The sequence below is a fragment of the Triplophysa rosa genome, unplaced genomic scaffold (assembly GCF_024868665.1).
Source record: "Triplophysa rosa unplaced genomic scaffold, Trosa_1v2 scaffold233_ERROPOS504223+, whole genome shotgun sequence".
NCBI classification, from domain to species: Eukaryota; Metazoa; Chordata; class Actinopteri; order Cypriniformes; family Nemacheilidae; genus Triplophysa; species Triplophysa rosa.
In genome coordinates this window covers 79,535-94,688 of record NW_026634250.1, presented here as the reverse complement: position 1 = coordinate 94,688, position 15,154 = coordinate 79,535, and the positions used below count along the sequence as shown (strand labels likewise).

Sequence of the window (15,154 nt, the reverse complement as noted above, 5' to 3'; positions counted from 1 at the left end):
TATTCTTCCCGTTGCATTGGATAATACTACACAAATCAACTGTATATGATGTATTACTTCCTTTTGTATAATTTAGCTCAATTCCACCATATTTCTGTAAGCATTTGTCTGTTGATGTTATTGACCTTCTATGTCTAGTTCGCGGTGTGGTGCTATTACCTTCCTGACTTTTTTGTATTCCAAAAATTATCCCTACGATGGTTCCTGCAATTATCCCTAACACACACAACAACTTCCAATTTTCCCACAGCTTCATCTTGTTGCTGTCGTATTCACCCTCTCTAGTAATGTCTTGTTATCTTTACAAAATCAACCCTTCCTAAACCCTTAATACCTTACTACTTATAAAAACACTCTTAAAAGTACACTTTTTAAACCTGAAATTGAAAAACAAAATTGAAAAACATTCAAAAACACACAATAATGAAAACTTGATTATAAGGAATAAATAGTTATTTGTATGTTCACGTCCGTGAACACTTCACTCAGAATCTTTTGCACTTTCTTGAAGTCTAGTTTATCTAGACCACACCCCAGCCGGGGCACTGAGACACTTCTTACTCTATGAGCCACACACCAATCTCTCATATGTTTTAGGCTTTCTGTGAAACAGTCATACGTTGGTAAATCAGTGCATTGTTCTTTGGTTATTAGGTGAAACACAGTCCTGTCTCTTTCCCGGGTTACTGCACACTCACCCGGTTTTTTATGTTGACACCTTACTTTCTCCACTCCAAATTTCTCCTTGAACTGTTTTGCAATACCTGCCCAGTATGCACAATCAGCACTTACACAGTGAGCTAATGGTTCTGTGTGTGGGCTTGTGAAGATATCACCTGTTTTGTGTATAATTTGGAGCTGTTGGTGTTGTTGGTGTTGTCCAGTGGCAATTTCAGTGTCTGTTTTACCGTAACTCTCTGTATCTGTATCCTCCCTCTCTTGGACCTGAGTCCTCAGGTCCAAACCAGTGTCAGCAAGAGACCTAGAAGGGGGGTCACAAGCTACACAGGATGTTAAATGGAACCAAGTGTCTCCTTTGCCTTGGAGTAGCACACAATGTGAGGTGCGAGCTGTTACACGTAGAGGTTGAGACCAACGTGGTTCACTCCACTTTCTACGGAATGTTCTGATCCTGACCCAGTCTGTCGTGACTGGAGATGGCAGTTCCTCCGGTTGTGCTGGTACAGGGATTACCTGATGGGAAAAGGTTCGAATCAGAGCTGTTAGTTTATCAAAATACACAGTATGTGACAATGGCTGCACTGTGTCCGCTCTCAACGCCGTGGTTGGTCCTGGAAACTGACGACCTGTAAGCAATTCAAAAGGTGTAAAGCCTGAGATCCTGTTGACAGAAGAACGGATAGACATGAGAGCAATGGGTAAAGCTGACAACCAGTTCAATTTAGTCTGTGCACAGATTTTAGCCAATTTTAGTTTAATCGTCAGGTTCAGGCGTTCGACCTTACCTTGGCTGGCCGGATGGTAAACCGCACCGTACGCATGAGTGAGGCCTAGAGCCTGTTCAACCACCTTCAAATGTTCATTTTTGAAATGACTACCATTGTCAGATCTGATACGACGTGGGAACCCATAGTGTGGTATGTATTGATTGATTAAGCACTTTATGACGGCCGTACTGTCCTCTCGGCCGACAGGATATGCTTCTGGCCAACCAGTGAAATAATCAACAATCACCAAAACATAGCGTTTACCATGTACTTTTGTGATCATGTCTGTGAAATCAATCACAATCTCTTCCCCTGGGCCTGATGTCAAAGGAAACGAACCTTTCTTTGGTTTGATGCTAGGTTTTACATTGTGTTCCTGACAGATACAACAACTTGTCACATGACCTGACACCATGAATTGCAAAAATGGATGCCACCAATATTCGAGAGCTCTCATCATTTGTTTGTCACTGACATGGCTTACCCCATGGGCTTGAGTCAAGATTGAACCGGTCAGAGAGACAGGCAATGCCGGACGTCCGTCTGGCGTTTGCCATAGACCATCACTAGCACAGATGCCTCCATGCTGTGACCACACTGATTGTTCTTCTGGACTAGATATCTGTTGTTCCTTTATCAGATATTCTCGAGTGAATCTTGGCAAAAGATCAGTACAAGCTCTATCTGATCTCACCACCTGCTGAGTTGCAACATAGCCAGCTGCAGTTTTGGCAGCTAGATCAGCTGCATTGTTTCCATCAGTGATAGGGGAATCATTTTTGGAATGTCCTGGACATTTAATTACTGCTACCTCTTTGGGTATCATCAGAGCCTCTAAAAGGTCTCTGGCTTCGCATGCATGCGTGATTGGTCGACCTGTTGATGTGGTGAACCCACATCTCTGCCATAAGGGCAATTCCACGTGGACAGCTGTTACAACATATGCTGAATCGGAATATATGTTCACACGGGTCTCACCAGCGTAGTGTAGGGCTCTTGTTACCGCTATCATCTCAACTCTCTGTGCTGACTGTTTTCCTTCCAACTTCCCTGCATCTCTGGTCAGTAATGAGCTCCCTACCTGTTCAACTACTGCATAGGCTGCCTTCAGGCTCCCGTCTTCTGCTCTGAAACAACAACCATCTGTAAACAATGTCATAACTGGCGGTGGTGTCGTCAACGGTACCGCAGATAGATCTTCCTTATTTGGATGCTTTCTCAGTGATGGGTGCACAATCATGTGGCTGTCCATCTCCCATTAGATCAGCCATTTATGCCTTCTATGTGTGTATGTGAGAATTGGGACTGGTCAAAATCTTGGCTATTCTGTCTCTGTCTCATGGTGATAACGTGAATGATGTGAATTTACAAATGACATGATAGAGTGCGTGGTGAGTATTGTTCAATGGGTGGCCCATTACAATGTGTGATGTTTTGTGCACAACTTTAGCTAAACCAGCTGTAAATCGTAGAACAAATTGGTTGTCTTTGCTCTACACAGTCTAACAACACACTACGCATACATCAACACTTTTCTCCTGCCTTGGTCTTTCTGAAACAGGACACCATGTGCGCTGGAGCCAGATTCTGAGGCATCCAGGAAGAAAGGTAACTCATAGTTGGCACAGTTCAGGTGTACAGCGATGAGCTAGCTGTGTCTTAGGTCAATGAACGTCCGTTCAGCCTCTTGTGTCCACTGAAGTTCTGCTTTCAGATTTTTCATGCCATGCTCTTTAACCAACTGCCTGAGTGGTGTAGTCAGTGAAACATACATAGGGATATAGTGCCTACTGAATCCTGTGAGGCCTAAAAATGACAACATGTCTTTCACTGTGGTTGGCTTAGGATGGCTGAGTATACCCTGTCTTTGTGTCCCTGTCAAAGTTGATCCCTGTGCCGTGATCAGTTGACCTAAAAATGTAACACAAGGTCTGCACACCGTCAGTTTGTCCTTGCTTACCTTGAAACCAGACTTGTGCAACTGAAGCAACACAAGTCTGGTAGCCTCCAGCCAGGCCTTTTCAGTTGTGGCTGCCAAGAACAGGTCGTCAACATACATGATCATGACACAGTTCTCTGGTAAGCTACAGTCCTGTAGCTGTTGTTTTAATACATGATTAAAAATTCCTGGTGACAAAATAAATCCTTGCGGTAGTCTGTTATAGGAATACTGGCAGCCCCTGTATGTAAAAGCCAAACATGCTTTGCAATCCTCTGCGATTGGAATACAGAAGAAAGCATTAGCCAAATCAATGCACGTGAACCATTGGTGCATTGGGGTCAATATAGACAGTGCAATATATGGGTTTGGTACAGTCATGGTGGGTGTTACCACGACAGAGTTAATGTTGCGTAAATCATGCACCAACCTGTACTTATTGGTGCCTGGTTTAGGCACTGGAAAAATTGGTGTGTTCCAATTGGACCTATAAGGGGTTATCACTCCCTTTTCAATCAGTCCGGAAACAGTGGTGGCTACACCTTCTTCTGGTTCTGGTTTGTTGCGGTACTGAGGGACCCAAATAGGTGTGGTGGTGGTCAATTTGAAGCTAACAGGTTTGATGTTACAAAACCCTACATCTGTTGGTCCTTGAGACCATAGATTATCTGGCAATGTGTCAATCATTTTTTCTGCTCCGTCAGCGTCTGTCTGCTCCCTACCATGGCTTCTAGAGATCTGTTTATGTGTCAACACCCCTGTGTCTTCTGTTTGGTCTTGCACCCAATATGCTTTTTGTGTATCTGAATATAGGATACCCCAAGTTTCTGTGGGTTTCCAATCATTAGCTGCCAACAGCCTCTTAGTCATGTTGCCTAGCTCCCTAGCTTCATGTTTCGGATGTAATGCTACAGAGACGTGTGGTGCAGCTGTATCAGACATTTCATACCATTTCATCTGCTCTTCTGTCAGTAAAATTGGTGCCACTACTCCCTCTTTTCCTATCATAAATCCGGATCCCTTTAACACCCATTTACTGTCCTCTATTTCCTGGAACAGATCTTGGTATTGTGTGGTGTCATCCCTGTCATAAAACAATGTGCAATGTAAGGGGTCTATTGGTGGCAGAAAAATGTCTATGTTTGTGATCCACTGGCGATGTTCGTTATACCTAGATACAACACTGTTTGGGGCTACACTGGAATCTAGCTCAACCCAATATATGTCAGCATCTTCTAACTCACCACACGATGTTAACATCCACTGACTGTCTGTGGTGTGGCCTGCAAGGGAACAATTTGTTTCTGAACCATCTGGAAATTTCACTATCACTCCCTCGGGTGAACATAAAATGCTGGCTCCTAATTTAATTAATAAATCTCTGCCTAAAAGGGGGATGGGAGCATTGCAAGAGTACAGGAACGAGTGCGACAATGTCTGATTGGCGATCTTCACTCTCAACAGTTTGGTCATCGGCCATTTTTCTACCCCACCAGAGAACCCTATTACTCCCACTGTGCGATTTGTCAGATCGCTATTGTCAATTGTGCCCTTTGTTACAGTAGAGTATGTGGCCCCGGTATCTACCAGAGCCTTTAGTGGTGTATCGGTTACCACTATTTCCATGAGAGGTTCAGCCATTCCTCTCACGGTGGTTCTCTGTGGGCCCCTTCAACATTCCTCCGCCCCACCCTCCGGGCCCCATGTTGGGTGCACAGGCACCTGTAGGTTGGAAGGTGACGGGAAGTGTTGCCCCGGGTTGTATGGGGTTTGTGGTCCCCTGCCAAGACCACCGGCGCCACCTCTTCGGGGACCCCATCCCCCCGCAGGTGGACCGTTATATTGGCCTTGAGTCTGTGACTCGTTTTGTGGACAATTTCTTGCCCAATGTCCATTTTCGCCGCACACGAAACACTGCGTCCCACTCTGCCCCCCTCTCCCTTGCCCTCCCTGTCTACGTCCATTTCCTCTCCAGGGGGATCCCTGCCTACGGTTTGTTCCTTGGGCATAATGTGGGTTGCTATATGGATGGTGGTGTGTCGGTCCTCTAAAAGGAGAACCACTGTAAGGGGGTCCTTGATATGGGTCTATGGGTTGGGGTGCATTGGGAGTATGTTGTGGCATTTGCTTGGCCTTTTTGGTTGTCCCTTCACTTTTGGCTTTTTCTAATTGCAATTTTAACAACTGGGTTTTAACTCTTTCTAGTTCCTCTTCCTCTTTATTGGCTCTTTCCACTGCTCTGTCTGTGTGGTGCACTAAATGTCTTTCCCATACCTCGTTACTTGCCACTGGGATATCTGGGTTATTCTCCATTGCTTGTTTTACTCCATTTGGAGCTCCTGTCATTACTGCTGCTCTAAATATGTCTCGTGTCACAGGGTTGTTTAAACTGTTTTCCTCCACCATTTGTTCCCACTCAGCAGCACAACGGAAATAATAAGCCGCTCCAGTCTCACCTGGCTTAATGCGGAATTTTATATTCTGGTACACTGTTGGTGGCACAGGATATATTCGACGAAGAGTTTGGCTTACAACAGTACTTACTCTGGTAAATGGTATCTCATTTGCAACATACATAGTATTTGCATCGAGCTCTAAATTTTGCATTTGTGAGGCTGTCAGTATCTGACCCAACAGGCATCTCAAGTCACCCAAAGCCAAGTCAGTGCCATGGCTGAGTGCTGTCAGCTTACTCAACCATCTGCTGCCTCCTGAGGTAATGGGTGGCAATTTACTCGCTATTGCTGTCATGTCACTGTGTGACCAAGGTTGATATAGGCGATTTCCACCTGCTCTTGTCACTAGGGGCGCCTGGATTTGGGGCATAAACAATTGGTGCTGTGGGCCGTACCTAAAAAAGTCTTCTTCTCCCTGGCCATGTTGAACCAAGCTTCTTGTTCTTTTTGCTATTGGCTCCCCTACAGTCATGTCTCCAGTAATCTGGACTTTTATGGGTATTTCCCTTTCATACCCTGCTTCTGGGTATGGTGCGTAATTACCTGGGGTAGGAGGCAGTATTATGGGTTGGGGTGTAGACGGTGGTGATCTTGTTAATGTTATACGTGGTGAAGTAGTTGGTAATTGTATTAAACCTCCTCCTAATTCCCCCTCACTCACTTCTTCCTCCACTTCCTCTAATGTTTGTATACTTTGCGGTACCTTTTGTCTCGGTTTGGGTTGTTGCTGGTATTCGTGGCCATCTTTGCCCTTCCTTATTACTGCCTTTATTTCCCTGACTTCATAATTTAATTGTTCTATTGCATCTGTCATTCCTCCTAAATCAACATCTACTTCTCCGTTGCTGATCTCCACCACTACCTGCTGTTGGGACGGCTCATATGGTGGGGGATGGTTCAAAATCGGGTATAATGAAGTTGGGTTGGGCTTTTCTGGGGGCGGAGCAGAAGGGGTAGTCTGAGTGCTTCCTGCATTCTCTTCCTTTCTCTCTCTGGTCTTTGAGCTGTTCACTTCCCCTTTTCTCTCACCTCCCTGTGGTTTCTGTGAGCTGAGTGCTGTGCTTGTTAACGCTACTCTAGTCCACATTCTAAGTTTCTTCCTCAGAGTATCTTCCTCGCTACCATGCTTTCCTGCATTATACCACTTCACTTTGTCTTTTTCTTCTACATGACTGTGCAACTTACAATGTGCTTTCTTCTCCATTTCTCTAATTTTTCGGTGCTAATGGAGTCTTCACTTTTTCTGCACTCTCCCATCCACATTCATCACATAATGCTACCCAACACTTATCAATTTCCTTCTGTCTCTGCTTTCTATCTTTCGGTTCTGTCTGTGCTAATAGCATCTCTGTAACATTTTGCCACTGCACTAACACTGGCTGACATCTGTATTCATCACACTCTTTCTGGAATTCCGCCATTTTATACACAAATTCTATTCACAGTTTGTAAAAATTATACAGTATCTATTTTCACACAGTTAAGTCACTTTTTACATTAATTTTCACTTCAGCAATTGCATTTGCCTTTTCAAAACATTCAAACATATAACAAACAATTTTGGAATATTCCTTTATGAGTTCCCAGACTCAAAGGGATTTATTTACCCTAGCCTTTTTTCGTCCCAGACCGCGATATACCAACAACGCAGTTTATGAGTTGTCCAAAACTCAAAGGGATTTATTTCACCCTAGCCTTTTTCGTCCCAGACGCGATTACCACAACGCAGATTTATGAGTTCCAAACTCAAAGGGATTTTTATCACCCTAGCCTTTTTCGTCCCAGACGCGATTACCACAACGCATTTATGAGTTCCAAACTCAAAGATTTTATTCACCCTAGGCCTTTTTCGTCCCAGACGCGATTACCACAACGCAACGTATGAGTCCAACTCAAAGGATTAGTTACCCTTCTCACGGGGACTCTACACACCCGATTTAATATTTTACTCTTTCAAATCTGATTTTTCAAAAACTTCTTTTTTCTATTTATTTCAACTTCCTCAGAATGTTCATCAAATTCAACACAACAATTTAGGTATGTTCAATAGCAGAATTTTGATAAACAGGCTTCTGCTTACCTTTTTTTTGTTGGTCGCGACCTGTGTGTTGAACCTGAGTCCGTTCTGATCTCTCTCGCCAAAAGGCACACAATTAGCACTATCTCTCTAAATCACGTCAGGGGTCACCAATTGTTGGACTTTTAAAGCAGTCCTGCATGTCTCAAAAATTTGTAAGAGACGTTCTCCAAAATGCGAAGAAGTTTATTATCAGATGTAAAAAGGGTAACAAAGCTTTGGGTTGTCAGACGATCTCCTCACTCCACCACAAGCCAACAACCCAAATTATTCAAAAACACCCATATTTATTCAGTATGTTGACGTCGCTCGCATCTTCTGACTCCTCCTATTGCCTTTTAAGGAGTGCTGCTCCCTTTCCACCAATCACCGTGCACCACGTATATCTGACTCCATCCTTCTGTTTGGTTCCTGCAAAACAACATCTTTTGCACCATCCTTCAACTGCGGAGCGACCAGAATGTCCATCTATCGCAAAACAACATGATAACATACTTTCAGCAAAAAACCTCAATCATCTAATGCTTTCAATTATGCATGCGTTGTTTCTAATCCTATGATTCAAAAAACACATCAAAACTCATGATTATACTTAAAACATATGCAATGGATTAATTCATAACACTCCTTCCTTGTGACTCTTTGTCAGCAGTTATTTTGCCCTCCATACAGAACTAAATGTTCTGTCAGTTTAACCCACATCCTGTTTTTTATTCATGCAGCTCTTTGTGAGTTCCTCATAGCACTAGCAGTATTTTTCCATTAGAGCAAGCAAGCAAACACAGTTTATAAACTCATAATACCTCTACATCCCGGTTATATGATGTTATTCAATAAAACATGAAAGGAAACTTATCAATTATCCCTCATACCAATTACACATTATACGTTTGTACATACATAAATCAATTAAACAAATTACATTTCTCTTATTTCTCTCTTACAAAACACTAACTTGATTTGTAACCATTAACAAGGCAAACTGACTTACCAAGGAGATCGCTAAACTCAAATTCCAGAGAGGCAGAGGTGTATTGCGTTTTCCTTTAGACACTTCTCTCACCCTTTTTAAATCAAAATACATTCCGTAAAACTTCAGTAATACTTTAAGGTTAATAAAGCGTATATATCTCGTTGTACATTTAGATATTTATGGGTTGAACACTTGTTTCACAAAAAACACAAACGCCACTCAAACGTAGCGGTATTATAAGCGTCATTTCACTCACATAAATTCATTGACGGAATTCACTTTAGGTTGCTTCTTCGATTCACATTCCTAGAGAGTTAGCAAATGCTAGGCTCAGCAGAAATCCATGTATGAAAACAGAGAGAGAGCGGCCTCTAACTCCATGTGAAACCCTCGCGTGTAAAAACCCGGAAGTCAACTCTTCCGCTATACAACATTCTGCGCTGCCATTGGCCCATTTCAATTTCCAGATTAAACACCAGTGGTCACATTAACAATGAAATAAAAATGATAAATATATATTTTTTTCTGTTACTCCATGGTAACCTTGGTTACACTTTCCCCTCCTGAATCAAAGCACGTCCCTGTGCTTGTGAGTGATTAAATCACACAGGCGAAACTGCATTGAGCTCGGTATTATGACTATATGTGGTGTAATCAGGTTCTTCCACTGACTCGTAAAGTGTAGAGCTTAATACTTGCAATAAAGATTGAATAACTGAAATCAAGGGATTTCCCAACCGTGCATATTGCAGCTTGTCTGGTGGTTTACTCTGCCTGCCCGAACGTCTTGGACCCAAATCTCCTGCATCCTCTGGCACAGTTGGAACATCTGAAAGAAGTCTAACAGGGGGTGGTTCAGAGCAAGAAGGGACATTCTCTCCAGGTACATCTGGTCCAATTTCATTCACCACCTCGAATGACTCGTCTGGTAACTCACTGGATTCACTGCTACTTTTGTCTAAGATTGCTTTTGCAGATTCCTCTTCTCTGTTTCCTTCAGGTTCAACCCCAGAGGCTTCCGGTTCTGCATGGAACATTGCAGGTGAGTATCTCTCGACTTCATCACCGATTGAGTTTCGTTTAGCAGGAGAATTATCTATTGACTGATCTGGGACAATAGCTGCTGGACTTGCAGACTCCACTACAGGTAAGTTCCTTGACACCAATAAACTCTCTGAGTGATGGGTTGATCTCTCATCAGGAATAACTCTAGTAATGAATTCAAAGGAGTCCCCAGGTACATCAAAGTGAACGTATTCACTATCAGACTCAGAACTACTATAATTAGCCTCTGCTTCAGCAGCATCTTCGATCCTGGACTGAGCTCTGGTTCTAGGCCTATGACGGTCTTTTGGTTGTACAACATCTTCATGTTCAGTGTTGGGCAAAAACCCACACGGCAGAAGTAGATCGCGATGCAAGGTACGTACGGGGCTCTCTTTTCCCTCCGGACGAACTGTATACACAGGAAACCCGCTATTCTTTCTTAAAACAACATAGACGTCAGGTTCCCATTTGTCCGCTATTTTGTGTTTTCCCCTTAGCCGGACATTTCTTACCAGGATTCGATCACCTATATCCAGAACAGAGGCAACAACTCTCTTGTCAAACCTCTTCTTGTTTCTTCCCGCCACTTTCAAGGCATTACGAGTGGCTAGCTGATAACTCTCCTGTAGCCTCTCCTTGAGAGTTTTAACATATTGCGAATGTGACTGAGTGGAATCATTGACTGGAAGCCCAAAAGCAAGATCCACGGGTAAGCGAGGCTGCCGTCCGAACATCATTTCATAAGGTGAGTACCCTGTTACTATGGAGGAATTTCATGATATGTCTTTATGTTTTTGATCATTATTCACTATGTATTGCTCTTCGTTTTAAACACATTTGTATGAGATTCTGAAAAGCACCCTGCACAGCTGTGCTTTTGATGTCTGGCAGTGTTTATGAAATCTGGGGACTTTTTCCGGCCCCAACCCTACAGTATGACCAAATCTGGGCATGTTCCACCCTGTTACTATGACTACAATCTACATTGAGCAAGGCCACAGTTTTGCCACAGATAAAGACAAGAGGAGGTGAAGAAAAGGAAACAGGTCATGATGACCATGACATAATTGTGGTGGGCGAGGATATATACAAATATATTAAAAAAATTAGGTAATAGCCAGCCTACCATGAATAGATACGCACCTTGTTGCCTTGGATATATTGGTGGTAGAAAATCAACAATTGGTTAATAAAAATAAGAGATAACAGGAATCTACCTGATTGGTTTTAGAAAGGACCACCTTTCAGAAGTTTTACTATAACTGTAGACTGGAAAACACTTGGTTTTTAGATGACTTGGAACATCTCACTTTGTTTGACTCGAGCAAATAAAGTTAACTCCTTGACACCCGGACCTTCTTTGTCTGAGAGATTTTTTGAACTACAAGACTGATATTTTTCCACAACATATTTGGCGAGCCAGCCAGGAGTTGGAAAGAGGCTGAAGACATCTGACAACACCCGAGGGCATACCATCCGGCTGACTACACAGATCAAGCGTGCATTATAGGTGAGCATACTTTTGCTTATAGTTTAGATTTAATATCTGTGTGGTCTGCTGGAGGTGAGTTCTGGGTAGAGTTGGTGTCTATAAAAAGACACCAAAAAAGAAATCAAATTTATTTATTAAATATGCAGGAGGGTCCCGGATCTCAACGAGAAAATGTATGAATGAGAATGGATGAATGATTGCAGTAAAGATACTGCCTGTAGATTTAGGTTGTCCCAAGAGGGGACTGAGACCGCCTGCAAGCGTGCGGTGAGATATTTATTCCGCCTGCTGCGTGCGGAAGAGACCGCCTGCAAGCGTGCGGTGAGATATTTNTTGCTGTAGTTTCTACAACAAAATTCTACAGAAATTTACTGTTTTAACATTTTACAAGTTTTTACTGTAGTTCGCAATGCATTATGGGTAACACAAAGTATTACAGTTATTAACAGTATATTTCCATGTCTCCTGTAAATCAATATACAGGTTATAGGTGTTGTCACTGTAGCTCCTGCATTTTTACAGTAATAAATTGTGATACGGCATTATGGGATTGCGCGGGGTGCATTTACGTTTAAAATCTTATGGACTGGAGCAATGAACTCTTGCGAGTCAGGATTGTTGGTAAGTTCTCTAAAATTATGTCAATAATTATTAAAATACTATGTTTTTTATACTACTTTATAAAGTCATAGTCATGTTGTGGTATAAGCGTTTGCCATTTTTAACGTGAACAATTCATAACATTAGCCCATATAGTCAGTCATCCTGACATGTAGTGAACTGTAACGTTAGAGTTAATTTCATCGCTTACAATGTTATTCTAAACGTTACGTTTGGATTGTTGGAGTATGTCATTAACTTTAGGGTTCTTGTTTCAGGAGCAAGGCAACAGTACAACGGGTCATATCATAGCTGCTGCACGTGGTGTGATCGTGTGAGACGAACCTGAACTAACGTTAAAAGGTGAACAACACACTAACAAACTACAACATACTGTATTGTGCATTTAAACAATAATTAAGGCTTGTTACCTGCCGCTTCATTCGCCTTATATCGACGATAGCAACCTTTTTACCGGTCTTGTGAAACAAAAGTAGATGGTAAATACGTATTTGCAATCAGCTTAGCAAATAAGATGTTAACCTAACATGATTGGATTTCTTACTAAGGACATGCCATGCTAAACAAATACCATACGTCATAACTAAACTGAACCTTAAGCAATTTGATGCGAGCAATTGCTATTAAGAACAATTCATAACATTAGCCCTTAGTCAGATGTTAATTCGATCGTTTTTGATTTGTGGCTCAAAACAGCGCATCATCATAAGTAGTAAAATGTGAAGGTTACGGTGTTATTCTTAACGTTACGTTCAGGTAGTTTAGGAAAATGTCGTTTAGATTCAGGAGTGAGGCAGAAAGAGCGCGATGGCCATGCCATGCCATGGCGGCTGCATGTGTGAGACGAATCTGAACTAAAAGGTGAAAACAACAACAAAATACATTGTATAGTGCATTTTAACACGCTGGAGCTTAATTAGCCGTTGCTCTAGATAATTTTGGATATTTTTCTGTTAGACGAACGCGCCATTTCGACTGAAGGACTTGTGAAACAAAAGCAAGTTACGTGGTAAATAACTTGCGTATTTGCAGTCCGCTTAGCAAGTAAGCTGTTATGAAAGGATGCGGTGATTTTATATGTCGCCAGTTTATATGTCTTACTAAGGCTGTTTAGTCATTTGTGGCTAAAACAGTGGGTTATCGCGACATGTAGTGAAATATAAAGGGCATCGCTTAAGATATTATTCTAAACGTTACGTTGAGTTAGGATTATGTCATTATTAACTTGAAAATTCTTATTTCAGGAGCGTGGCAGAAAGAGCGCGACGGGAAGAGCTGTTGCACTGCCGGTGGTACAAGACAAACGCCAAAAGTGACCGATTGTAGAACAGACCGGTGAACTGAAGGTGAAAACTGAAAACACCAACAATATTCACTGTACAGTGATAATAACACGGATTTGCCGTAGATAAAGTATTTTTTAGAAATGTTTCATTGCAAATTGTGTCAGCATGAAAGTAATTCCATTGTAGGTTTTACTCAGCATATGAAAGTGCACAGTAATGTTCCAAACTGTTCTTTTACATGTGGTGTACCTGACTGTCCCCGTGCATTTACAAAGTTTTCAGTATTATCTCCAACGGAAATCCATCAATGTCTATCCACCACCATCCATTGCTGAGTTGAAGAATGACTGGCCATATCTTTTCACACCCAAAGAACTTTATAACCACTTCAAATTACTGACAAACATCAGCATTTTGGAGAAACTTGAGAGCTCCATGGAAGAAAAGGGAAAGATGATTCTTCAGTTCTTTAAACAGAAGCCAGCGGGGACTAATGCAGATGAGATCAAGCGCATACTTATGAGGTTTGATGATAGCGGAGCATCTTGTGTCATCCCGTGCGTTGTCCTTCTGCTTCTTTCACACTTCAAAGAAAAACGTGAAGACCTTGTTCTTCAGGCCAACGTAAGTAATTTACAGTACTTTATTATTGAAAAAATTTACAAAATATCATATGTAAATACATCGAAATTATCACTATTTTTTGTTGTAGGTGTCTGCAACAGCAGCTAATGTGGAGAAAAGTTTGATGCTTCCAGACTCTCCCAGACTGATTGTCTTAGGTAATGTACAATGTTCTGAAATCCACTGAATATTATAGTGGTGGCCAAAATGATAAGAACACTACTATTTTCACCAGCTAAAGTCAGGTATTTATATCTTTTGCTGTAGTGTGTCAGTAGGAAATATCAGTTTAGTCTAACAATAGCCGGTGCTCCACACAGAGATCTGTGGCCAGTTGCATTAAACTGATAAGACTAGTCTTAGAAGTTAGTCAACTCATTTTTTTCTTCAAGACTGGTCATAACTTTTTTAAATCACCGACATAAAAAGGTAGATTGGGCTAATTGAAATGTGAAACATAAGACTGATTAGTCCTAACTAATTGCTAGTCAGTGAGACTAGTTGTTAAGACGCAGTCTTAACTTAGCGGCTAAGTTTATGCAACTGGGCCCTGATCTCATCATCATCCAGTGTGTGTGGAATGACAAGAAGAAACAGAACAAACTGAGACTGACTAAATCCAAAAGAACTGTGGCAACATCTCCAAGATGCTTCAAGAAACCTTCTGAATTTAGTCAGTATCAGTTTTTTCTGTTTCTTCTTGTCATTCCACACAGACTGCATGATGATGAGATAACATCTCTGTGTAGAGCACCGGCTATTGTAACACCTTGTGCAAATTAATTTGAAATTAGAAAAATTCAAACGGATATTTCCTAGTGACACACTACAGCAAAAGATAGCAATGACTCACTTTAGCATGTAAAAATACTAGTGTTCAAATAATTCTGTCCCCCACTGTACTAAAAGTGATAGTTCACTCAAAAAAGAAAATTATTTCATCCTTTACTCATGTCAAACCTGTATGACTTTCTTTCTTCTGCAGAACACAAAAGAAGATATTCTGAAGAAAGTTTGGTAACCAAACAGCACTGGACCCCATTCACTTCTATTATATAAACACAAAACAAATGCAAGTAAATGGGTGCCAGTTACCAACATTCTTCAAAATATCTTATTTTGTATCCTGTGGAAGAAAGTCATACAGGTTTGAAATGATGAAGAGAGTGAGTAAATGATGACAGAATTTTC

The 15,154-nt window shown here is 41.7% G+C and overlaps 1 protein-coding gene and 1 pseudogene across 1 annotated transcript; both read right to left on the bottom strand.

Annotated features, from left to right (window-relative positions):
* Positions 1 to 432: 432 nt before the first annotated feature.
* LOC130550109 (uncharacterized) lies at positions 433 to 5,057 on the bottom strand (annotated as a pseudogene).
* Positions 5,057 to 7,047, bottom strand: LOC130550108 (uncharacterized). Its single transcript, XM_057327482.1, has one exon. The coding sequence runs from the start codon at positions 7,045 to 7,047 to the stop codon at positions 5,059 to 5,061; it is 1,989 nt and encodes a 662-aa protein (XP_057183465.1). The 3' UTR covers positions 5,057 to 5,058.
* Positions 7,048 to 15,154: the final 8,107 nt, after the last annotated feature.